The sequence below is a fragment of the Heptranchias perlo genome, chromosome 24, assembly GCF_035084215.1.
Source record: "Heptranchias perlo isolate sHepPer1 chromosome 24, sHepPer1.hap1, whole genome shotgun sequence".
Taxonomy (NCBI): domain Eukaryota; kingdom Metazoa; phylum Chordata; class Chondrichthyes; order Hexanchiformes; family Hexanchidae; genus Heptranchias; species Heptranchias perlo.
The window spans coordinates 37,815,710-37,841,188 of record NC_090348.1 but is presented as its reverse complement, the minus strand read 5'-3'; the positions used below and the strand labels follow the sequence as shown (position 1 = coordinate 37,841,188).

Below are 25,479 nucleotides of genomic sequence, written 5' to 3'. Positions count from 1 at the left end.
TGCGCAGTACTCAAGCTGTGGCCTAACTAGTGTTTTATACAGTTCTAGCATAATCTCCCTGCTCTTATGTTCTATGCTTTGGCTAATAAAGGAAAGTATCCCTTTTCTATCCCTTATGTACCTGTTCTGCTACCTTCAGGGATCTGTGGACATGCACTCTAAGGTCCCTCTGTTCCTCTACACCTCTCAGTATCCTACTATTTATTGTGTATTCCCTTGCCTTGTTTGCCCTCCCCAAATGCATTGCCTCACACTTCCCCAATGCAGGGTTTGCTTACAATTAGATCAAATACAGTGAAGCTCCAGAGTAAACCTGAGATATAGTGAAACTGTGCCTCAGTGAATTCAAATATAGTAAAATTATTTAATGTTAGCCCTAATACAGTGAAACGTTCCTCACTGGGAGCTCAGATATAATGAAACTATTTATGCAGCTCAGGCAGCGGAGCAGAGGAGAGGGAGCGGCCCATAAAAAGGCAGGAGTCAGAGGCCTGGGAGCAGCTGAGGAGGCGGAGCAGAGGAGAGGGAGCGGCCAGTAAAAAGGCGGGAGTCAGAGCGTGAGTGTCAAGAAGAGAGAAAAAAACACAAAGTGACGTCAGCACAAGGGAAGGAGCTGATGGGTGAGTAGCTGGTGAGTGTTCTTTTTCTAGTGAGTGTTTTTTTTAAGTCTTTAAGTTTATTTTTGTTAAGTTTAGTTAATAATATAATAAATCGAGGCATGGCAGGGCACCTCACTCCTGTGGAATACACATCTTGTGCCATGTGGGAACTCCAGGTCGCTTCCCGTATCCTGGTCAAGCACAGGTGCAGCAAGTGTCACCAGTTGGAGGAGCTCGAGCTCCAGGTTTCGGAGCTTGAGTAGCAGCTGGCATCACTGCAGTGCATCCGCGAGGCTGAGATCTACTTGGACAGCACGTTTCAGGAGGTGGTCACCCTACAGTATAAGAAAGTGCAGGTAGAGGGGGGCTGGGTGACCGCCAGACAGACAAGGAAGACCAGACAGGTTGTGCAGGAGCCCCCTGAGAGCATCCCGCTCTCTAACCAGTATTCAGGTGGGGGAGAGGGTTCCTCTGGGGAGTGCAGCCAGAGCACCATGGATGGCTCAGCTTTACGGGGGGGGGGGGGGGGGGGGAGAGGAGAAAGGTCAGGAGAGCGATAGTGATAGGGGATTCTATAGTTAGGGGAGCAGACAGGCATTTCTGCGGCTGCAGACGTGATTCCAGGATGGTTTGTTGCCTCCCTGGTGCTAGGGTCAAGGATGTCACTGAGCAGCTGCAGAACATGCTGGAGGGGGAGGGTGAACAGCCAGAGGTCGTGGTACATATCGGTACCAAGACACAGGTAAAAAGAGGGACAAGGTCCTGCAGGCAGATTTTAAGGAGGTAGGAAAGAGATTAAGAAGCAGGACCTCGAAGATAGTAATCTCTGGATTACTCCCGATGCCACGTGCTAGTGAGTATAGAAATAGGAGGATAGAGCAGATAAATGCATGGCTGGAGAGATGGTGCAGGAGGGAGGGGCATTGGGACCAGTTCTGGGGGGAGGTGGTACCTGTACAGGCCGGACGGGTTGCACCTCAACGGAGCTGGGACCAATGTCCTTGCGGGGAGGTTCGCTAGTGCTGTGGTGGTGAGGGGGGTTTAAACTAATTTTGCAGGGGGATGGACACCAAGATGTAGCATTGGAAAGGAGAGACAAGGTGCACAAAGGATTGGGAAAGAAAGATAGCAAGAAGCAAGATAGCTAGAGCAAGAAATAGTATAATAGTAGATGGGACCAGACCAAAAAAAAAGTACAAGAAAGTCTAAGATAGGTTTACGGTGCATGTGTATAAACGCACGAAGCGTGTTGAACAAGGTTGGTGAGCTGCAGGTGCAATCAGCCACATGGGAATATGATGTTGTGGTGATAACGAAGGCCTGGCTCAAAAAAGGGCAGGAATGGGTACTAAATATCCCTGGATACAAGGTGTTCAGGAAAGATAGCGAAGGGAAGAAAGGAGGGAGGTTTGGCAGTATTGATTAAGGAGAATATTGTAGTGCTGGAGAGAGAGGATGTCCTAGAGGGGTCAAGGACAGAATCTATTTGGTTAGAGTTAAGAAACAATAGAGGTGCCATTACACTACTGGGTGTATTCTACAGGCCACCAACCAGTCGGAAGGATATAGAGGAGCAAATTTGCAGGGAAATTACAGAGAGGTGCAAAAGCCAAAGAGTAGTGATAACGGGGGACTTCAGCTATCCTAATATAAGCTGGGATAGTAATAATATAAGGGGCAAAGAGGGGGAGGAATTTTTGAAGCGTGGAGTTCAGGAGAACTTTCTTGACCAGTACGTTTTCAGCCCAACGAGGAAAGAGGCATTGCTGGACTTGGTTCTGGGGAATGAGGCGGGCCAAGTGGGGCAAGTGTTAGTGAGGGAACATTTAGGGATCGGCGATCATAGTATCATAAGGTTTAGAATAGCTATGGAAAAGGACATGGACCACTCTAAAGTAAAAATACTCAATTGGAGGAGGGCCAATTTCAATGGGATAAGAACAGATCCGGCCCGGGTAAATTGGAATCAAAGATTGGCAGGCAAAACTGTAATCGAACAATGGGCGGCCTTTAAAGAGGAGATGGTTCGGGTATAGTCTAGGTACATTCCCACAAGGGGGAAAGGTAGGGCAACTAAAGCCAGAGCTCCTTGGGTGACAAAAGAGATAGAGAGTAAGATGAAGCAGAAAAAAAAGGATGTATGACAGATGTCAGGTTGATAACACAAGGGAGACCCAGGCTGAATATAGAAAATTCAAAGGGGAAGTGGAAAAGGAAATGAGAGGGACGAAGAGAGAGCATGAGGCGGCAAACATAAAAGGGAATCCAAAAGTCTTCTATAGGCATGTAAACAGCAAATGGGTAGTTAGAGGAGGGGTGGGGCCGATCAGGGACCAAAAAGGAGATCTACTCGTGGAGGCAGAGGGCATGGCCGAGGTACTAAATGAGTACTTTGCATCTGTCTTTACCAAGGAAGAAGATGCTGCCAGAGTCTCAGTAAAGGAAGATGGAGTTGAAATACTGGATGGGCTAATAATTGATAAAGAGGAGGTACTAGAAAGGCTAGCTGTACTTAAAAGTAGATAAGTCATCTGGTCGAGATGGGATGCATCCTAGATTGCTGAGGGAAGTAAGGATGGAAATTGCGGAGGTCCTGGCCATAACCTTCCAAACATACTTAGATATGGGAGTGGTGCCAAAGGACTGGAGAAAGGCTGTAAGTATAAACCCAGCACTCCAGGCCAGTCAGTTTAACCTCGGTGGTGGGGAAATTTTTAGAAACGATAATCCGGGACAGATTTAGCAGCCACTTTGGCAAATATAGATTGATTAGGGAAAGTCAGTACAGATTTGTTAAAGGCAAATTGTGTTTAACTAACTCGATAGAGTTTTTTTGATGAGGTAACAGAGAGGGTAGATGAGGGAAATGCGGTTGATGTGGTATATATGGACTTTCAAAAGGCAGTGATAAAGTGCCACTTAATAGGCTTGTCATCAAGATTGAAGCCCATGGAATAAAGGAGGCAGTAGTAGCATGGATACAAAATTGGCTAAGTAGCAGGAAGCAGAGAGTAGTGGTGAATGGTTGTTTTTCGGACTGGAGGGAGGTGTACAATGGTGTTCTCCATGGGTGAGACCACTGCTTTTCTTGATACATATTAATGACTTGGACTTGGGTGTACAGGGCACAATTTCAAAATTTGCAGATGACACAGAACTTGGAAGTGTAGTAAACAGTGAGCAGGATAGTGATAGACTTCAAGAGGATATAGACAGGCTGGTGGAATGGGTGGACACGTGGCAAATGAAATTTAACACAGAAAAATGTGAAGTGATACATTTTGGTAGGAAGAATGAGAAGAGGCAATATAAACTAGAGGGCACAATTCTAAAAGGAGTGCAAGAACAGAGAGATCTGGTGGTATATGAGCACAAATCGTTGAAAGTGACAGGGCCGGTTTAGAAAGCGGTTAAAAAAGCATATGGGATATTGGGTTTTATACATAGGGGCATAGAATACAAAAGCAAGGAAGTCATGATGAACCTTTATAAAACACTGGTTCAGCCACAACTAGAGTATTGTGTCCAGTTCTGGGCACCGCACTTTAGGAAAGATGTGAAGGCCTTAGAGAGGGTTCAGAAAAGATTTACTAAACTGATTCCAGGGATGAAGGACTTTAGTTACATTGATAGACTAGAGAAGCTTATGTTCTTATGTAAGCTGAGACTGTTCTCCTTGGAACAGAGAAGGTTGAGAGGAGATTTGATACAGGTATTTAAAATGATGAAGGGTCTGGATAGAATAAATAGAGATGTTCCCATTGGCAGAAGGGTCAAGAACCAGAGGACATGGATTTAAGGTGATCGGCAAAAGAACCAAAGGTAACATGAGGAAAAACCTTTTTACACAGCAAGTGGTTAGGATTTGGAATGCACTGCCTGAGGGGGTGGTGGAGGCAGATTCAATCATGGCCTTCAAAAGGGAATTGAATAAGTACTTGAAAGGGAAAAACTTGCAGGGCTACGGGGATAGGGCGAGGGAGCGGGACTAGCTGGATTGCTCTTGCTTAGAGCTGGCACGGACGCGATGGGCCGAATGGCCTCCTTCCATGCTGTAACCTTTCTATGATTTTATGGTGCATCCTGATATAATGAAACTCTGCTCACAGTGATTTCAGAAATAGTGAAACTGTTAACAATGGAGCCCAATATATAAGGAAACTCTTCATTGTGAATTCAGAGACAGCAAAATCTGTTTATTTTGAAGTTGTTCCATTGTCCTGATTCACTCATCGTGTAAATGAATGGAATGGCACACCTGTGGCAATGGAATTATTTCACATTGATGGTAAAAATACCAAGCGCCAGCATTCCTTGTTTAGTCCACAAAGAGCAGTTAAATGTGTCTCAAAGATAAATATAAACCAGTGCCTCTGGTCATAAAGTATTTGATCACTGTACAATGACCAAATCTCTTAAAAATGTTAATTCTTGCGAAGTCTACTCATGACTCATGTTTGAAATACTCCCTCTGCGCCTCTGGTCAAATTAGCAGCTCTTTGTTCATTCTTTCATGAAATTTCCTTTCTTTTCTGAAGTGCTTTACCCATAAATTTTTCTACACCATTTCTTTTTTCATTGAGAGAATTTTCTGAAATGGTCCATTCATTTGATAAAAACGTATTTGTGTCTCCAAGTTACTTTTTGCCTGCCTTGATTAACTGATTGTGTTGTCTCTCTAAAAGTTGCTTCAGCTCTTTGCTGTGTGTCACTGATCTGATTGTCTTGTACTTCATAAGCAATTCAACCAACTGGCTCCAGGTATAGAATAACTCTTGATATACCCACATTTCCCTATGGTATTATTTTAATGAACTCAATAAGATAATACGATTTAATATCAAACTAATTTTGATCAAAAATTTAAAAAGTATATAAATATACCTTTACAAATAATCTGCTTGCATGATTGAATAGCCTGTTGATCATTACTGTTTAGCATTATATGTTCACGTGGCATGAGTCTTGCTTTTTAAGTTCTTAAGCATTGAGATCAATATTTTTGTCTAAGGTAATGTTAAGCTGTTTTTATGTCGATTCTTGTTTAGGTTGGGTTCTGGGAGGCTGGAGTCTGTGAGCTAGTTCCTGGAATTTAAAACTATTAAACACAGGTTTCTTATCTTGGTGACAAAAGGGTTTATGGTTGTGCTGCCAGGCTAAGGAACAGTGCAAATACCAGCTCATGGGTGTCAGTCTCCTGGAATCCAATGTAAGGAAGCATCAATACAAAATATAATACCCAATAAAAATTAGACTAATTCAGAGCAAACATTCCAATATAATAGTATGCACTTTGTGGCTGAAGAAGCCCATTAGCCTCAGGAGCTTTTGTCCATTTGTATATGGTTCGTAGGAATGAAAAAAGCTAAGGACCAAATCAAATTTATTTATTCCCCTCCAAACCCTGTATCCCATAAAATGTATTTTTCCCCCTCATCTTTCAGTTTCTTGTTCCATGTACCATTCCTTGACCAAGACAACAACTACACAGCCTATTCCCAGGTCTTTAAAAGAACTGTTTCCATAAAGCCAATGTCGCTAGAGGATGTACAAGTGATTTGGAATGATTTGCCAGTCGATCTTGCTTCCTTTTCGGTGATGAAACACAATCACATCCATTCTTCTTGCACACATGGCTAAGATCACAAACGTAGTGTGGAAAATCACAAGGGTAATTGTGCCTCCCACTATTATGTGGAACAATGTGTACAGCACATATAATTGGCCTCGATTTACTTGAGCAGCATAGCTAATTCTATGAATGAGTCTTATTTGGATCTATGCATATTCCCATTTTTTGTCATCTATTAGGTATTGTTAAATTCCTCTCCCACATGGCTCTGCATGTTAACAAAGTATTGTAATCTATGTAATTAATAAAGTACCAGCATTGGAAACTAACTTGGTTGTACATCTGAAGACCAGTTCTAATGAAGGGTCACACCTAAAATCTTAAGCAGTCTTTTCTTTTTTGGATGCAGATTGACCTGCTGAGTATTTCCAACATTTTCTGTTTTTATTTTTCTCTGTTTTTAATTGATGTAGTGTACTAAGTTTGGATATGTGAGGAAACAGTTTGGTCAGATGATCCCACTGAATGGTAAAATGATGGCTATCTATAAACCAGTTATTAATAGGAAAACAATGCATAATTGCTGACAAGGTTTCAAATCATAATTAAAAATATTTGTGCTATGCCAAATAATAAATGATATGGTGAATGTTGGTAGGGAATCATAATTCAGCCATATTAGTGAGCTGGCTGAGAGGAAAGTGAATGTCTCCAATTAGAGGGTGTCTGTGAATTGATGGGAAGTAACTGAATATGGGGTAGAACATTATTGACACTAATAGATATATATTTTGCCTCAAACTAAGGAAAAATCTGGAGTTGAAGATGCTACGAGGCCATGGATCTCTGTCTGGTTGGTTCAATTTTAAATTTTGAGACCCAGCACTGCTAAATAAGTGGTGCCAGGTTCAAGCACGGTCATATTACTGCATGTCTTGTTTTTGAACAGAGATGCGATATTTTCTTAGAAGGCGTAACAACTCCACAGGAAGATGAGGAAGGATATTCATTGTCAGAGTGTGAATTCTTCCCAGAAACAAAGCTGATCTAGATGTCAACATCAGAGTTTGTCCATTGGGCATCACATTTTAGGAAGGTTGTAAAGGCCTTAGAGAGGGTGCAGAGGAGAATGGTACCAGTGATGGAAGACTTCAGTTACGTGGAGAGACTAGAGAATCTGGGGTTGTTCTCCTTAGAACAGAGAAGGCGAAGGGGAGATTTGATAGATGTGTTCAAAATCATGAACGGTTTTGATAAAGTAAATAAGGAGAAACTGTTTTCAGTGGCAGAAGGGTCGGTAACCAGAGGACATAGATTTAAGATAATTGGCAAAAGAACTAGAGGCGACATGAGGGAAAAATGTTATGCGGCGAGTTGTTATGATCTGGAATGCACTGCCTGAAAGGGTGGTGGAAACAGATTCAATAATAATTTTCAAAAGGAAATTGGATAAATACATGAAGTGGAAAAATATTCAGGGCTATGGGGACAGAACAGGGGAGTAGGACTAATTGAATAGCTGTTCAAAGAGCTAGCACAGGCACAATGGGCTAAATGACCACCTTCTGTGCTGTATCATTCTATGATTCTATGATTTAAGTAACTGAGTAGATAATCTGATGTAGTTCTTGCAAGTTTGATGTAAATTGACACCTGGAAGGCTGTACCACATAATTGTTACTTTGTTGGGAAAAAAGGTTCTTCTAACCTCTTGTCTCACTTCAGATTTGTTAATTTTAAAATTGTATCCTGTAGTGCTATGCTCAAAGTTTGATTACCTCTACATCATCCGTGCCTCTCACCACTTTAAAACCTAAATTGTGTCTCCCTTCAATGTTCTTTTTTCAATGAAAACAAGTTCAGCTCTGCAAATCTCTCTTCATAACTTATAGCCCTAGACCCAGAATCATTTTTGTTTCTATTTCCTGAACTTTATTCCGTGCATTAATGTCCTTTAAAAGTGAAGTGATCAAAGTTGTAACTGATTCAAAAGTTCAAAAGCTTCATGCAATGGGAATGCATTTTGGGAACTGAAGTACAGAAGTCAGCGTGTCTAACATTAATTGATGGAAAAATCATATGATTTGACCTGCAAATCTGAATTCCTGATATGCATTCCCATCACTTGAAAATCTGTACCAGGAGTGCTAACTTCTAAAGATTACCCCAATATTCCAAATGCAGCCTCACCAGTGATTTATACAAGATTATAATAATTTATTTTTATAATCAATGTGATGTACCCTAGTATTTGATTAACTTTGTGAATAACAGTTATACATTGAAAACTTTCAGAGATCATACCCAGATCCTTTTCCTTCTAGGAACATAGGAACAGGAGTCAGCCAATCAGCCCCTTAAGCCTATTCCTCCATTCAATGAGATCATGGCTGATCTGTATCTTAACTCCATCTACCCGCCTTGACTCTGTAACCCTTAATACCCTTGCCTAACAAAAATCTATCAATCTGAGTTTCAAAATTTTCAAATGAACTAGACTCAACAGCTTTTTGGGGGAAGAGTGTTGCAGATTTTCACTACCCGTTGTGTGAAGAAGTGCTTCCTGACATCATTCCTGGATGGCCTAGCTCTAATTTTAAGGTTATGTCCCCTTGTTCTGGACTCCCCCACCTGAGAAACTAGTATCTTTCTATCTATCCTATCAAATCCTTTAATCATCTTAAACACCTCACCTTTACTAATGGTACCCTTTCATTGTGTTTAATTTTAGTGTTTTTCTATTTTGCTATGTATTATCTTGCGTTTGTGTACACTGAAAGCCATCCATCATCCCCTAGCAGATTTGTTTAATTCTTCCTGATCTTTTTGAATGTCACTGTTCCCCTTACATTCATTACCTGAACTCAGAGCTTGGTATCATCAGCAAAATTCTTCAAATTATTTATGGTGTGGACAGAAAAGGGCACAGTCAATTCTTGGCAGAATTCTGCTAGTCTCTGCCCTCAGAATTTCTTCCATTTATCATCATCTTCTGCTTCCCATCACCAAGGCAGTTTTCAAACCAACTGGCTAATTTGTCAGTAATTCAATTATCTTTATCCTTTAAAAGTCTCACCTGTGGAACTTTGGCAAATGCCTTCTGAATATCTAAATAAATTTATATGGGAAAGGCTTCATTCACTGTTCTAGTTACCTCCTCAAAACATTCCAACAGATTGGTGAAGTATGATTTGTTGCTTTTAAGCCTTACTGACTGCCCCTTAGGGCTTCTGTAGATAAGTATTGATAGCACCCCATATAACATTATCAAACATTTTTCCGCTATATGTTAGAATATATGGGGTAGAAATTCATTATGGTCCATTTTTGGAGGCATAAGTGTCATCGCACATGCAGCACGTATCCAAACCGGGAGACTCGAGGCTTACCCTGATTCTGAACACATCCTTTGACCAGAGGAAGCATTAACAAGAGCTACAAATGCATTTCATGAGCATTACTACAGGTTTTCAATTCCTAATGTGTCATCCACATCAGCCAGGCAGAGAATATGGTGTAGGCAAGGAAAGAACTTACTAAGGAGAGATTGTATGACTATGAGAAGATGAGGAAGATTGTAGAGGAAAATTACATCTATTATGATCTATCATTTTCTTCCATTCATCAATCTCTACATACAAACAGGATTAATGTAGCACAATAAGATGGGAAGTCTTTCATTGCTGAACTTAAACTGCTGTTTAACTTGGACAAGTAATGCACCAGGCAAGTCTACATTATGCAAAGGGCTTTTGGTTTTAGCCTTAAACCAAGAAACCTCATTAAATTCCCCCAAATGGTAAATGTTGAAATTGGCATATAACACTGACACATCACTGAAAGATTAGGGGAAAATAAAGAAAAACACTCAGCAATATATGGGCCTGGCATATCTGTGTTGCATGTTAATTTTATGATGATGTGTTCTCTACAATAAAAAGTTATTTTATCTCAAATGTAAGGAATCTTACAACACCAGGTTATAGTCCAACTGTTTTATTTGAAAATCACAAGCTCTCGAAGGCTTTCTCCTTCGTCAGGTGAGTGTGGGATTCCATGGAAGGTACCGCATATATAGTCAGAGAACAATGCCTGGTGATTACAGATAATCTTTCCAACTGCCCGTTGTCAAAGCAATCAAAGGAGTCGAATAGTGTTCAGACACCACACTCAGGACCACCGAATATACAAACGGTCAGAACCCAAAGGCACAGAGAGAGAGAAACATCCGAAAGGAAAAGAGAGAGAATGATCAGTTGTATTAAAAACAGATAACTCTTTTTTCGCTGGTGGGGTTACGTGTAGCGTGACATGAACCCAAGATCCCAGTTGAGGCCGTCCTCATGGGTGCGGAACTTGTCTATCAATTTCTACTCGACGATTTTGTGTTGTCGTGTGTCTCGAAGGCCGCCTTGGAGAACGCTTACTCGAAGATCGGTGGCTGAATGTCCTTGACTGCTGAAGTGTTCCCCGACTGGGAGGGAACCCTCCTGTCTGGCAATTGTTGCGCGGCGTCCGTTCATCCGTTGTCGCAGCGTCTGCATGGTTTCGCCAATGTACCATGCTCTGGGGCATCCTTTCCTGCAACGTATGAGGTAGACAACATTGGCAGAGTTACAGGAGTATGAACCATGTACCTGGTGGGTGGTGTCCTCTCGTGTGATGGTGGTATATGTGTCGATGATCTGGCATGTCTTACAGAGGTTGCCGTGGCAGGGTTGTGTGGTGTCGTGGACGCTGTTTTCCTGAAAGCTGGGTAATTTGCTGCGAATGATGGTCTGTTTGAGGTTGGGTGGCTGTTTGAAGGCGGGTAGTGGAGGCGTGGGGATGGCCTTAGCGAGGTATTCGTCGTCATCGATGACATGTTGAAGGCTGCGGAGAACATGGCGTAGTTTCTCCGCTCCGGGGAAGTACTGGACGACAAAGGGTACTCTGTTGGTTGCGTCCCGTGTTAGTCTTCTGAGGAGGTCTATGCGATTTTTCGCTGTGGTCCGTCAGAACTGTCGATCGACGAGTCGAGCGTCATATCCCGTTCTTACGAGGGCGTCTTTCAGCGTCTGTAGGTGTCCATCACGTTCCTCCTCATCTGAGCAGATCCTGTGTATTCACAGGGCCTGTCCATAGGGGATGGCCTCTTTGACGTGGTTAGGGTGGAAGCTGGAAAAGTGGAGCATCGTGAGGTTGTCCGTGGGCTTGCGGTAGAATGAGGTGCTGAGGTGTCCGTCTTTGATATCTCAGCATTGTTAATTGTGTTAAGTAACACTCAACTGCCTGATCAGGGTTAAAAAAACAATCTACATTTTTTTTGCAATCAACGTTACTCTGATTTCACCTTTTTAATGAAAGGGAAATGGAAAGGGTTGATAAAACTAGGTTGTAGTGCAAACAAAAAGATAGATTGTACAAGGATTGAAAATTGGACACCATAGTTATGTACCAAGCCAAACAAATGTCTGACTCCAGTAACTTCTTAAGTAGAAACATCTGACTGCTCTCCCCTTTTTTAAAGGAACAATGGTGAACAATTTTCCCTTTTTGTTACAGAAGTACAAAGCTCTTCAATTTCTTGAAGAAAAGGTAACTCAACAGAACTGACCACCTCCCAAAAAGTCCTATGTGAATTGTTCGACTTAAAATTTGAATCTTACTGATCCATATTTCTAACTCTTAACAGTCCAGTAGATTCTCAAATTGTCAAGGGAATAACTTCTGCCACATACTTTCCCTCCATTACAAAAGTGACTACACTTCAAAAGTACTTGATTGACTGAAGCACCTTGGGATGTCCTGGGGTTGTGAAAAGCATTATATGAATGCAAGTTCGTCCTTTGTTGTTCAGACCTGGACCAATACTGAAAAAAATCATCAGATGCAATTCTTTCCTTGAATCAGATTCAGACCAGGAGTTGGCCCAATGCTATTTTAGCGTTGTGAAGTGGAGGGAGCATGTTTTACCCCTTATATTCTCCCTGTTGCTCACCTTGCTTCTTGAGCCTGGGAACAAATCTCTCTCTTAACCAGAAATGCTGTTGTTTTCTCAGACCTACCTTGATGACTATGTTGAGTCTGTTGTACCGGACTCCTCGGCATTATGCCAGGAATGTCCCTCGAGCTTTGCTGGTGCTGCTCATCGCTGTCCAATTTGTTTTCTTTTTCCTCCAATAGCTTCTTTCCCATAAACAGAAGCACCAACAACATATTCTGTAACTAAGGGACTAGCACAAAATTTTTAACCAAGCAAATCTGTACAGAAAAGCCCTTGAGCTTCTATTCTGGCACCTGTGTCCAAAACATTGATGGCTGATTGCTGTAGCAATTTTGCTGTCTGTTTTATTATTCATATTGGATTAGGCCATAGCCCTGGTGACTAGAAGCGCCCAGGCTGTAAATATGCCCATCAGGGTATTCTCATTTCCCCCACCTGTTAAACTGCTATTCCCATCTTAATTGTTCCTTGCACACACATCTACATCAAGATGGTTAAATTCTCTGTGGGAGTATAGAAATCTTATCTTCCATGGCAGACTTATCACAGTAAGCAAAACTGAGAAACAGCAAAGATGAACAAAAAGGCACCTTTAATAATCCCCCCCCCTACCCCATTTCCCAAAAAACACAAATACATCAAATTTGCAACTCTCAAGAGTGCTGTCTGTTCCATATTTCTGGCAATATTTAAGTACCAGAAAAAAATATTAAGTGGTGCCCAAGGCCTTCTCTCTATGAAGAAAATTACTTTCTGTTTAATAGCAGTTGAATGTGAACAGCTCCATTTTTAAGGAAGGGATTAGAATGTTAATCCACTCTGTAAGTGAAACATAAGGCTTGAACCCCAGATTAAGAGTCCAAATTATGTCAACCTGAGAGTGAAGAGCAAGTGGTTTAGATCACATCTGACCCCTAAGATTGGATTACTATCTTAAATGTACTCAAGTATTAATTATCATTGATAATATACACCAGGTAGAGAGGGTATTTGGCTTAAAAATGATTCTCGTTGTAGCAGTGTGTTTCTCTATATAGTCTCACACCTAACATGCATCTATCATACTTCAGGACATTAAAAAAGGGAAAGAATGCCAGTCATTTCCTGCTGATTTTTGATCTCGATAACTTGGGGCAGGAGCTAGGGATTTATAAGCAGTTGCCAATCTACAAAAACTTCCCTCAGTAACTGAGCCTATTTAGACCATTTCCTCAAATAGCCTTCAGCAGTAACCTGAGAGGATAAATACAGCTCAATCTAAACAACTAAACCTCACAACAGTGCTTCAGACCACCCACGAGCAATGCCATAGGAGATCAGCTAATTTTGTTACACCTTTATGATTTTATAGCCATTTTCCTTCTCCAGGTTTGATCAGGTGATGTCCTATATCACAGCTAGTTGAATGAAGAATCAACCTGCGTTCAGGCCTTGCGCCAATGTTGCTGAACAACACCAATTGTGAAGGAGATGCACAACAGCAACCTGGGTATTTCTTCCTTTGATATTCTCATTTTGTAGGGAATACCTAACTCAATGTCAATTTGGCAGCATTCTCATCAGAAGATTGTGGGTTGGAGCCCCACTTCAGGTGTTGAGCATATCATCTAGGCTGATGCTCCAATGTAATACGAAGGACTTCAGAAGTCCTCACCTTTGTCGAGACGTTAATCCATGGACCAGTCTGCATTTTCTGGTGGTTCAGGAAGATATTAAGAATCCCATGGTAATATATGAAAAACTGAGTTCTCCTGGTGGTGTTCCCAGCATTCACCCCTCAACCACCACCACAAAAACAGATTAAATAATCATTCTTCTTATTGTTGTTTGTGGAATCTTACTGGGCACAATAATGGCTGTCATATTTGCATATATAACAATAGTCAATGCATTTCAAAATATTTTACTGCTTTGAGACATATACAGCTAAATAAATGCAAGTTTTTATTTCTCTGCATAATGGCATGGCTGAGATCTTGAAATCACCAGGTCAGGAATAGTGAGCATGAATCCGTATGCTACTCTTCCAATACTTTGTGCTACCCAATTGTAGGAGCCCATTTTTTGATGTAGAGATTTTCTAACATTATTGGAAACAGGATAATAGCAATATCAATTTTAGAAATGGGAACCCGTGACAGTGGACAATACAAAACAGGATCGACAATATTGTTTCTCAGTTTTCAAGAAGAAAATGTTTGCCATGTACTATATATTATGCTATATTTTACAAAAATCTAACTATTAGTGAACTATTGAAGAAATGAGCTGTTTTAGGTTGCAATTACAGAAAATGCAGCAAATCACCAAATGTTATGTTGCTATAACAGTGCAATAAACTTTCAAATCAATAAGATCAACATCATTTTTAATTCTGTACATTGGAATCATACTGAGAAAGCACATGAACTGGATAGTGCGGTGGTTTAGAGCTTTGTCCTTTTACCTCTGCGACTTGGGTTGCATATGGGATGAGTCTCATTTCTGCTGGCTTTAAGGTTCCTATGTTAATTTAGAAACCTTTTTAGGGCCACATAATTTTATTTATTTTTAAACTCTTCAGCTCGCACTGAACTACTCAAACAGGAGAAGCTAATCAATCCCCTCTGGGACCGACTACTTTACTCTGGCGAATGGTTGGGGTGAGTTTGTCGTGACCTTTGAAGGGAGTAAAGGGAGGAATTTCCTAGGAATGCCATTGATATAGGGGGTCCGGGCAGAAGATCTGGAATTTAAAGGTCTGGTTCAAATGAGGTAGAATCCCAGTAGCGTCAGGATTTGGCCATATTTCAGGAACCTCTGAGGGCATAACTAGACTTATGTTCTCTCCAGCCCCAGGAATTCCCTGGCCCATACATCACTAGGAACTGGGTTGAAACTGCACAAACGAATTTTACATTGAGTTCTTACACCCAACAGAGAAGACGTTTGACCCAGCAATTTGTGTTGAATGGATCCAAGATGAGCCCCCGCCACAAACTCTGTACCCTCGCTACTAATTCCATCCCCCTGCCTGGCCACTGTCTCAGGTTAAACCAGACTGTTGGCTAACTTGGCGATCTATTTGATCTTAAGCCCGTATTATTTCCATTACAAGGGCCATCTATTCCACCTCCGCTGCTGGCTGTACCCTAACCTGCACCTGGTCTCGCTCATCCATCACCCCTGTGCTCCCTGACCTACGTTGGCTTCCAGTCCCCTAGGGCGTGATTTTAAACTCCAAGAACGGGTGGGTTGGGGGCGGGTGGGTATTGAAAATAGTTGTTTTTTTGGGTCGCGACCCCAACCCGGCTTCACTTCCGGGTTTAACGTCAGCGCGTAAAAGTACAGGCTTCCCACTGGGAATGCAAAGTCCAAAAATTTTGCGGTTACGACCCAAAAAAAACAACTATTTTCAACTCCCACATGCCCCCAACCCACCTGTTCTTGGGGTTTAAAATCACCCCCCAATGTCTTAAATTTAAAATTCTCATGCTGATGTTTAAATCCCTTCATTGCACCCAATTTCTGTAATCTTCTCCAGCCCAACAACCCGCTGAGAACTGTATTCCTCCAACTCTGGCCTCTTGTGCATCCCCCATCCCTTTGCCCCCCTTGATGGACGTGCCTTTGCCATCTAGGTCCTAAGATCTGGAATTTCCTCCCTCACCACTCCACCTCCATCTTCTCCTTTAAGATCCTTATTAAAATCTTTGACCAAGCTTTCAGTCACCCCTCTTAGTCGCTCCTTTTTCTGGCTCAGTGTTAATTTTTGTCTGATTATGTTTCAATGAAGTGCCGTGGGATGTTTTTCTACATTAAAGGCACTATGTAATTGCAAGTTGTTCTTGTTGCTAATGTTAAGACAGTAGCGTAGACTTTTTGCTGCTGGCTGTGTGTTGAAGCAGTGTAAACTGGACAGCCTATAGCAGAATGTGGGTGAGAGTTCCGTCAAAGCTCCGCCCACTTTGCACAACTGCAATTTCTGGGTGGTGGGTAACAGCTGCAATGGAAGTGCCGATCTCAAACTGGCACCTGCTTCATTTAAATGTTAATTTTGGCATGGTATCTGTTCCACATGCCATTAACTGATGTTTGGATGTGCAGGACATCAATTGTAAAGGGCTCCCATGTGAAATGGGTGCCAAGCATTGCTAGAGAACCAGCCAGATTAAAACTGATTTAAAGGGCCTAGGTATGTAACTTGAAACTTTAATTTTTCAGCCACTTTTGGACCTTATTGGTATATAGATGCACTAGATGTGCGTCTTGGTTTTCATTCTCTTCATTGTCGCTTCTTTGTGGCCTTCCACTTCAGCCTTGGGAAAGGCTGCTAACGGCTTTCAGAATTTTTGTCCGTCTATTCCCCTCACCTTTAAATTTCATGTATGCACAATTTTCTGCTCCCACCACTTGCATGTTCCTTGCACCCATCTAAAACTGCACCTGATGCTATGCAAATGAGCTAACTTCAGAAAATTGAGTGCAAACAACACACATCCTATTAAATCTGTCTAAAACTTACCATTACCTGTCTAAACTATGCCAATATTGTAAAAGCTAGGTTTTTAAACCACCATACCATGTAGTCAACATAACCATACAATCACACGGTCTGGTGTTAACGTATGGTTGTCTAATTGACAGAGCAATTGATTGGATGGTAGAATGTGTCTTCCTGTAACGAATATGTTTTGCTAAATTCACTGTATCAAGGTGCCTTCAAGCTGAAAAATGGCTGAAGTCTGACAAAATGTATGTTACATTCCACATTTCTGATGAGGAAAGTATTTATTTTTAGTTTAAGTTACTCACTTGATTTTTTTTTCCTTGGACGACCCTGGTGTTCTTCAAATGAAGTCCCTCAGCAGCTTCTATAGCAATGTTTCAAAGTGCAATTGAAAGTATGAAGGCATATTTTACAACCCATCCCTTCTCCAAAAATAGCACCACAAATACATTACTGTCCACTACAGTATCTTTTAAAAAAAAATGTAATTTATTCTCTTAATAAACCTTAGCAATCCATTATTTTGGTTACAATCACCATGCCACTGTTGGTTAAAGCAATGAGAGTTCTGAGCAGAGAAGATAAAATATATTACAAGCATAACTATGAGGATGACAAGTCCATATAGAATGCAAAAAATGATTGTGATATATAATACAAACTTTCATTTTAAAAGTATACAATTAATTACACAAAAAGGCTAACAATGGGTTTCATTCTCCAGCCTTTTCCTGGAAATGGGTGGAATCTCTGAGCAATTTTACATTTTCTGCACTGTACAAAGACATTTAATCAGGTCTCGCGTTGCACTGGATCTCTTATTGTTTACACAATTCATCACCACTGCTGCCCTTTCAAAAAACTGGAACTAAAAAGGAACAATCTGCAAAAAGGGGACGTAGTTTGAAAACCTTCTCAATGTGCTCGAGATTTCTTTCTCTTATGTTTCTTCTCCTTCTTCTTATTGATACATTTAGGGCAAAACCATTGGACTTCATCTGGTGGTGCTGCAGTAATCCCTACACAAGGCCTGATAAAATGAATATCAAATGTAAGATACCGCCACATTTCAAGGGTAATTCAACAGAATTAAACAATGTATATGCCTTAAGTCTTTACACAGTGCTAGTTAATGAACAAATATAGAAATCAGGCATATTGAAGATGGCAGCAGAAATATAGTTTCCCCGCCAGTCTCTAATATCATTTAAAAAATAATCAATCGAAAGTAAATTTATTAAGTTCCCAGCAGGTATAAAGCACTATTAAAATGTGGCTTAAAAATGTGTTGCATTTCTACTACTATACACCTGGTGGGCGGCCCAAGCAAGTGATGAGACACAAACTCCTGGAGGTGGATCATGCAACTGTTGGCTTTAATGTCCTCAAGTGTCAGATCGAGATCTCGCTGCCAGGCAACACTGCCATTTCTGTGTTGACGCTAAACTGTTTTGCATCAATACCAATTTAGTAGCAAAACAGAGAGAGATGGTTCAAAATCTGCTATTCTAACTGTAATTTCTGGTGAATTAAAACCCTTTATTTCAGTACAAACTAGCACATCTGTGATATATATGCCTCCATCTTAACTCTCCCGTTTGATTCAAGAAACCTGCACATGGTCCTATGGAGTTCATTAATTTCTCTTTCTCTCTCACCGTGGACTAAAGATCCTGTTTGAGCTCCAATTCATTCATGTGATGGTTATGTGCCTGGCTGAAATTGAATTTTAGTAGGTTACTTCCAACGTCATACATTGTAATATTTTAGGAGGCACTATATGAAAAATCATCATCACGCTGTCCTAGGGAGACTCAAAGGTCCATTTATAAATTATCACAAAAATAATGCAGAGAAATAGAAAGCTAAATCACATGTTTTACAGATTTAAAGTTAAAGTTTTTAGGTGTCAGAACAAATTACTTTCTCAAAGCCAGATTTGTTGATAAACACACATGATGACAGGAGACATGAAAAGATGAAATCATTAATACAAGTTCCATCAATCATTGTAACGTTTTCTGAGCATTTTGAATCTGGCATCTTATAATAGATTATTTTTTGGGGTGAAGTTACATAGTCTCTAATTCTTCCCCCAACTTATTTTCTCCTGCCTTCAATTCAGGTCTCCTGAGTTATACATCAACTGGTGGAGAGGGCAGGTAATCTTCCTGAATCCCCGGGCAGTGCTCCCCTTGAGCTGACCATGAGAGGGTTCACAAGAACAGAGGTCACGTGACAACTTGGTCTCAGATTTTTCCTGTCGCCACACCTCTCCCTTCTCCAGATGGAGAGGCACCTGCCCTCTGCATAGCACCTCTCCACGGCAGTATGCCCGAGATCAGCAACCCTGCAGAGTGTGCGGACCTTAAACACAAACTCATGATACACCACTTCATGGCACTATGCATTAAATTCTCTCTCTCTCTCTCACTTTCTCTTTCATACATTTCTGGTTGCATGCTGCCCGTGGACTAAAGATCCTGTTTGAGCTCCAATTCATTCATGCAATGTTATGTGCCTGGCTGAAATTGAGTTTTAGTAGGTTACTTCCAACATCATATGGTGCCTCCTAAAATATTACAATGTAATAAAAATGTCCTGCTCAACAATTACACAGTAAAAATTCTTTGAACATAAATATAAGGAGGACAGGCGTAGATTTGCCTTCCTGTTGCTGCCTTCCATTTTAGCATGTTTCATCCTTAGGTTGTACCACGACTTACTGTAACTATTCGATATTAATGCATGCTGTCATATTCTGCTTGAGCTTCTCTTCAATGGGACACAGGGGGCTTAAGATCAGTGTTCATCATTCTAACAGTTTCACAGATAAGAAAGAAATTCAAGGAAACAGATTTCTTACCAATGGTACCAGTCATCACAGTCATCACAGCCAATCATTGGGCTGCCATCGTCTGCCTTTTTGCAGCCAGGACAGATCCAGATTTGATTTCCCCATTCATCCCGGATCTGAGGGGGGAGGGGAAATCAAAAATAGTTTCCAGATAATTGGTCAACAATTAAAATAGATGGTTCAGTGTACAAAGCTGTATTTGGTGTCAATATCCTCTATACCCCCTCTGTCATTCACTGATTGCACAGAAAAAGCGTATCATCCTTTGTTCCCAGTTTCACTGATTTATGATAAAACATAAATGGAAAGTAGTAGGTGTTGAGTGTGTTTTGTATTCCATAAGGGAATCTGACAGCAGATCTGAAAAACACAGGTCCACTTAATAGTGGAATAAAAACTGTAATCGACATCTCGTTAAAGCATTCACCTGACGATCTACTATGTAAATACTCTACCTGGTGTGATGCTAAGCCGAGGCAATGATATGGGTGCTACTGCTGACCTCAGCAACCTGGTGCTAGGAAAACAATCTGCCAGGGTTCCTGTCCATGTTCACCAAAGTACACATGTGGCTATCCGGTAAAGATTGGACAGATATGATGCCAACCCACCCCACTGTTGAACAGCTGGCTAATACTCACTGTCTAAGCTCACATATTAAGAATTGCCAGTTGAGAAAAGTACTGGAGAGTGGTCAACATGTATGGAGCTATTCCCAAGTCCAATTCAGCACCTTTAACTGGAGGTCAGAAAACTTGGGGGGTGAGAATAGTTAAGCAAAGGGAATTCATTCATACAGTGGATTGAACTCACTGATTAAAAAAAAATTGATACAAATTGAGTTAAAGGCCAGGCAATGCAGAAAGATGGCAGTCAACATGCAATGCATCGGAAGCGAGTACGAGAGCTAGGCAGAAAGAAGTCACCTGGAAAATGTTGAAACACATTTCAGTGAAAGAAGGTAACTGCAAACTCAGTTCAGAGCGAGGGATTGGTATGGGTGGGGCCTAGGAGGTACCAGATATGGCAGTTCTGAGGGAGGGAAATCAAGATCTCTCTTCCTCTTTCTATGCTCCTAACAGGGTGTCTATGTCTCCCTTTTTGTTCCCTCAAAAGAATCCCCCCTTCTTTCTGTTCCATGAAGATGTCTCTCCCTTCTCCCCCCTACGTGCCTTGACACATCTGCTACACTTAACTTGCTCAACAGCTGTCTTGTCTTTGCCTTCGATGCTCTTGCTCCCTCCAAGTCCACAACACCTCCCATCCTCTTCATTCCGCCTGGTACAATTCTTATCTCCACATAAAGGAGAGGGTAACAGATTTGAGCATGCGAGGTGCACAACTCGTCTGTTTTTGAACGTTTTTACATTAAAGACTACTTAAATGTAAATTATAGTCGTTTTTTCGGTTGTGGTAAAAGCTGGTTGATTTATTTCAGTTGCAGCATATTATACTTAGTTACAACTGAAATGCTATTATCCTGGGAGACTAATTAAATGACTATAGAGGTATATTTGTTTGTGGGTGGAATGTTTAACATTGTAATCCGGACTAAATATTGGACAGTCCTTATTGTAAGACTACATAATGTTTAATATAGTTTGACAATAGGGCAGAGCAAGAGAGCAGTAGGAGTTTTGCCAGCTGTTGTACTGTAAAGCCACAGGCCGCTTATTTAAAAAAATAAGTAAATAGGAAGCCCTGCAAAGCTCCCCTCAAGGCTTAGTTGGCAAATTCATTGCCTAGTGTGAAATTAAGCCACACAGGCAAGTTCAATGCTTGGCCTGCTATGAGCTAGTTGATTTTGACTGGGTCAACGGTGCAGGTGCTACAATTGGCTTCAAGACTAGAGACTAGGGAAGGGAAAGATCCCGCAGAACTCCTGCGCCCGATTGCTAATGAATGGCGCATGAAGAAAGGTATGTGCACGAGGGCCTTGGATGAGTATAGGTTGGAGCTCAGCTGCAGTGCTTCCCATAGTTAAATAGCCTGCCAACAGTCATACATGAAAAATGACAAGGTATAGCAGCCTCATGGAACTGTGCCACAGCTCGAGGAAAGGCGGAGTGGGGGGGTAATTGGAGGAGCGGGAATAAGCCTTGCAATGCAATCTTTGTTCTTCTTTAAGGAGCTCTTAAGTTAACATACACTTTTAGAACAAAGACAATTATTAATATATACAGTGCTGGGTAGAAAATGTAGTTTCAATGCATTATTAACAATTACTTGGATAATTTGAGATTTCTTTAATTGTGGGAATATTTACAGAAATTAGAAACTATACAATATGTGAATTTAAGCTGTGAAACATTACTCACCACGTAAGTACTGACAGTCTCTGTAACTACACTTCTGACTGGAGTCTTAGACGCTCCTGCTCCAGTGCCAGTAGCTGCAGGAGATACAGTAGGAAGAGCAGGAGCTGGAGAAGGAGCTGCTGAAGGTGGAGGAAGAGGAGCTGGTGTAAGGGGTGGAGCTATATGAACCAGAGGTGGTGCTGGAGATGGTGGTGGAGGGGTCTTTGGGTGACCTGCAGGAGGTGATGGTTTCGGCTCTGTGACTGGGACCACCTTGCTGATGACACTGAAAGAAAAAAAGAGAGAATATATGTTAATATATTTTGGCCATTAAATTTTTATTCGCTGAGGTGAATTAGTTATAAGGAGATAGTTGGCCAAATTTCTAATTCATTCTTCTGCTTAGAATAAACATTCAATTAATCTGCCATAATTCATTTAGATGTCCCTAATGCACTCTATGTACAGGAAGTCATTTAATTTGGACCAGTTCTGAAATGTTGAGAGGTCATTCAAAAATACTTTGCAGTTGCTCTTCCTGACGGAAGTGAGTAAATGCACCACATCGTGTGGCACTGAACCACACAAAGCAGGAAGGGTCTGAATTTCAATACCTGGGCTGCGCTGAGTTTGCTAATCTCAATCAGGGGCAGTGGTGGAGGCATAATTGGACTCAGTTATCTTTTGGCCAGGGATGGAGAGAAAAATCAGCCAGGTTTCCCACTGTTAATTGCTATCCCAGGACTGTTGCTGGAAATTGTTGGTAAGTGCACAGGATTGGTATCAGCTGTAATACTCCTCTTCCCCCATCATTGGGTAACCATCCAACAATCACTTTTTGGAAAAGTCATTAATGGTCAAATGGGGGAGGGTATTGGGAGGAATGCCCACACTACACCCAAACATGAGTTGCCATCTTTAGAAGAGGAGGAAGAAAAGGGGAGAAGTGCTTTTCAATCCAATGACAACACGGATGAGAATAAAGATGCTCATTTACTCACTGCAGGTAACTTCCTTGTATTATTTTCTATAATGCTATTGCTGTGATCCCTGGAATTAGATCAGTGACACAAATATATTTTTAAATTTCACATAATTAAACTAATTTATTCATTTTGAACATTTTTGTTGGGTGGGGAAGATAGGAATGTACTTTCAATAAAATTTAGCAACCACAAATAACTTAAATTTAAAAGAAAAGTATACACACACACGCAAATAAAAATGATGAAAGGTCAAGCTTTAAATAGCCCAGCCCTTGAGAGCTGTATTTCTGTTTAGTCTACCAGAATATTAGTTATGCAGACATTCATGGTTCTCTGAAAAGCAATGAGAAACATATTTTAGAATTTGTTTTTGCACTTAATATTAAAAGGCGTGTTTAAAGCCATAAACAAACCTGACAAGTCAGATCTGCAAAACCATTCCACAAATCAAGCTGGCCTTTATAACATGCCATCCATCGAGATTTCAGACCTTGGCAAGCCTCTTAAGTTTTGAAAGAATTATCTGTATAAAGCACTCCAGTAATTTAAATTTCAATTATCTGGATTTTATCAAGTTTAGACTTCATTATTACAAAATAGTTACCAATTTCTACTATCTTCTATGCAACCATAAACAGTGTATCCTTTAACCCTTCAGCGACAGGGAAAGGTTTACTTCCCGGATACTATCAGCGTGTGGGTATGTGTATGTTTGGATGTGATTTTTGTATCAAAAATTGCCTGGGTCACATGGCCCCAATAAAATCTTTTCACTAATTGATTAAACCCAGTTTCGAAAACTTAAAAAAAAATAGCTGCTTTCACATCCAAAGGATGGTCAGAATAGAAAAGCCCTTTGCCACACCTTTGAGAAACCTCTCAAAACACTTCACACATACTTTGAAGTGCAGTGACTGTTGTTACATAGGTAAAAGAAAGAAGTGAAAGCTTGCAAACATAAAATACTAAAAAAGACAATAAGCAGAAGAGTAAAGTTAAAGCCAACAAAAACAGGGAAAGCAAGAAAACAGGTTACCAGATTGCAGGGAAAAGGGATGGCTGGGAGAGTTATGTATGTAAAATTGTGTATGGATGTTTAATTTAGTATAAGGTTAATATTTCAATAATAAAGTGACTCCTGATGTTTCAGTATCTTTATTACTGTTATATTAAAAGTTTATTTTAGCATCGGTACATGAGCTAAATACAAACAAACAAAATCGTCCACCTAAACAGGCAGGAGTATTCCTATGCCTCCTGGCAGTATAAAGATTAAAATACTTATTAGTCCTATTATTTTACTATTTGAAAGAATAAATATTATAGATATCAAAGCTAACAATATCCGGTATCCTGATACTTTCTTTACAATTTGCACATCTGAGGCTAACTGCCCAAAAGTTCTCTTGAATCACCATTTTGGGGTCAGCAATGTGGCATTAGAAATTTGTGTGACAATTACTTCCATTCCAATCCTTAGCATATAACTCAAAATAAATCAGAGAATTGCAAACAAATCTTACTGTCCTTAAATAGAGATTCCTATTTTTATTTTTGTAGCATATTTTATTTTCCTTCTCACAGAGTCTGGGATCTTGGTGAAGCATATGATCAAAAAACGCCACAGATAAACTGACGGACTTGAACGGCAGTGCACACGTTTGGTAGATTACAGGCCTTCGTGTCATTTTGGTTTACATTGGGCACTTCTGTGAGTAGCAGCAGTATTCCCAACATACAGTTAAAGAATAGATATTCAATGTTAAAAATAAGAAACCTTTCAAGGCCAATTGTGCACAATCAAGAATCTGAGTGGAAGGAAAGAAAGGTAAGTAATATTTTTTTACGTCTGGTTACGAATAAGCTAATTACAAGTTACAAGTTCGTATAATTCCTTCTTATCATATGTAATTCTGTGGTGAGCCATTCATATTTTCTGCTTTCATAAATGCCATATACAATTTTATTTCTTTAGGAGCCACACATTGACAAAGTATCTGTATGAGACACAAGAATGTCTCCAGGGAGATTTCTGTATGAAAGGTCATGTCAACCACCACTTAAGTGCAATCAAAAAGTAATTAATCAAGGGATTACAAGAAACTACATTTGTTTTGCACATCTTGATCCAAATACAGTTTCCACCTACATATTAAATATAATTTAAATAAGTTGAAAGGTTAACAGAATTTTTTCTAGTACTACATGCTATGGAAACTTTCTTGCATCAGCCATATGCTACTAAAATATAGTTTTGTGATAAGAAAATAATAAAAAGGCTGAAATATCGTTAGTCCAGCTTCAATTCTCTGGCATTTGTTAAATATTTAAATGCTTGCAAGTCATACTGTAACAAATGCTGCAGTTGAGAAAAATGGTTGTTCTAACATGCTTGTTATGCATCTTATATGTGAAGCGCCTTGGGACGTTTTACTATGTTAAAGGTGCCATATAAATAGCACAACAAGTTGCTGTTGTTGTTATACCACTGCCATTCTGACAATTGAAATGTGACCAGTAACACCAGCCCTTTACAGTGTATGTGAAAGTACATAATGACCCATATCTGACCAACCTTGAAGGATATATTACACCTAGACATAGCAATTATTAAAGAAGGGAACAAACAATGTGACCTTTCTGTAACATGATGTTCTGACTTTGGAAAAGGGCACACAGGAAATTAAAGAAAA

General features: G+C 40.5%; 1 protein-coding gene across 3 annotated transcripts in view; it reads right to left on the bottom strand.

The window, feature by feature from the left end:
* Nucleotides 1-17,114: 17,114 nt before the first annotated feature.
* The window catches only part of taf3 (TAF3 RNA polymerase II, TATA box binding protein (TBP)-associated facto), a 160,712-nt gene continuing 152,347 nt past the window's right edge, over nucleotides 17,115-25,479 (bottom strand). For all 3 annotated transcript variants that reach the window (XM_068005113.1, XM_068005114.1, XM_068005115.1), the window contains 3 exons: nucleotides 21,822-22,086; nucleotides 19,513-19,619; nucleotides 17,115-17,676 (listed from right to left, as the gene is read on the bottom strand). In XM_068005113.1, coding sequence (XP_067861214.1) covers nucleotides 17,562-17,676; nucleotides 19,513-19,619; nucleotides 21,822-22,086 — 487 coding nt within the window. In that variant the 3' untranslated portion in view covers nucleotides 17,115-17,561. The remainder of the gene's footprint in view (nucleotides 17,677-19,512; nucleotides 19,620-21,821; nucleotides 22,087-25,479) is intronic.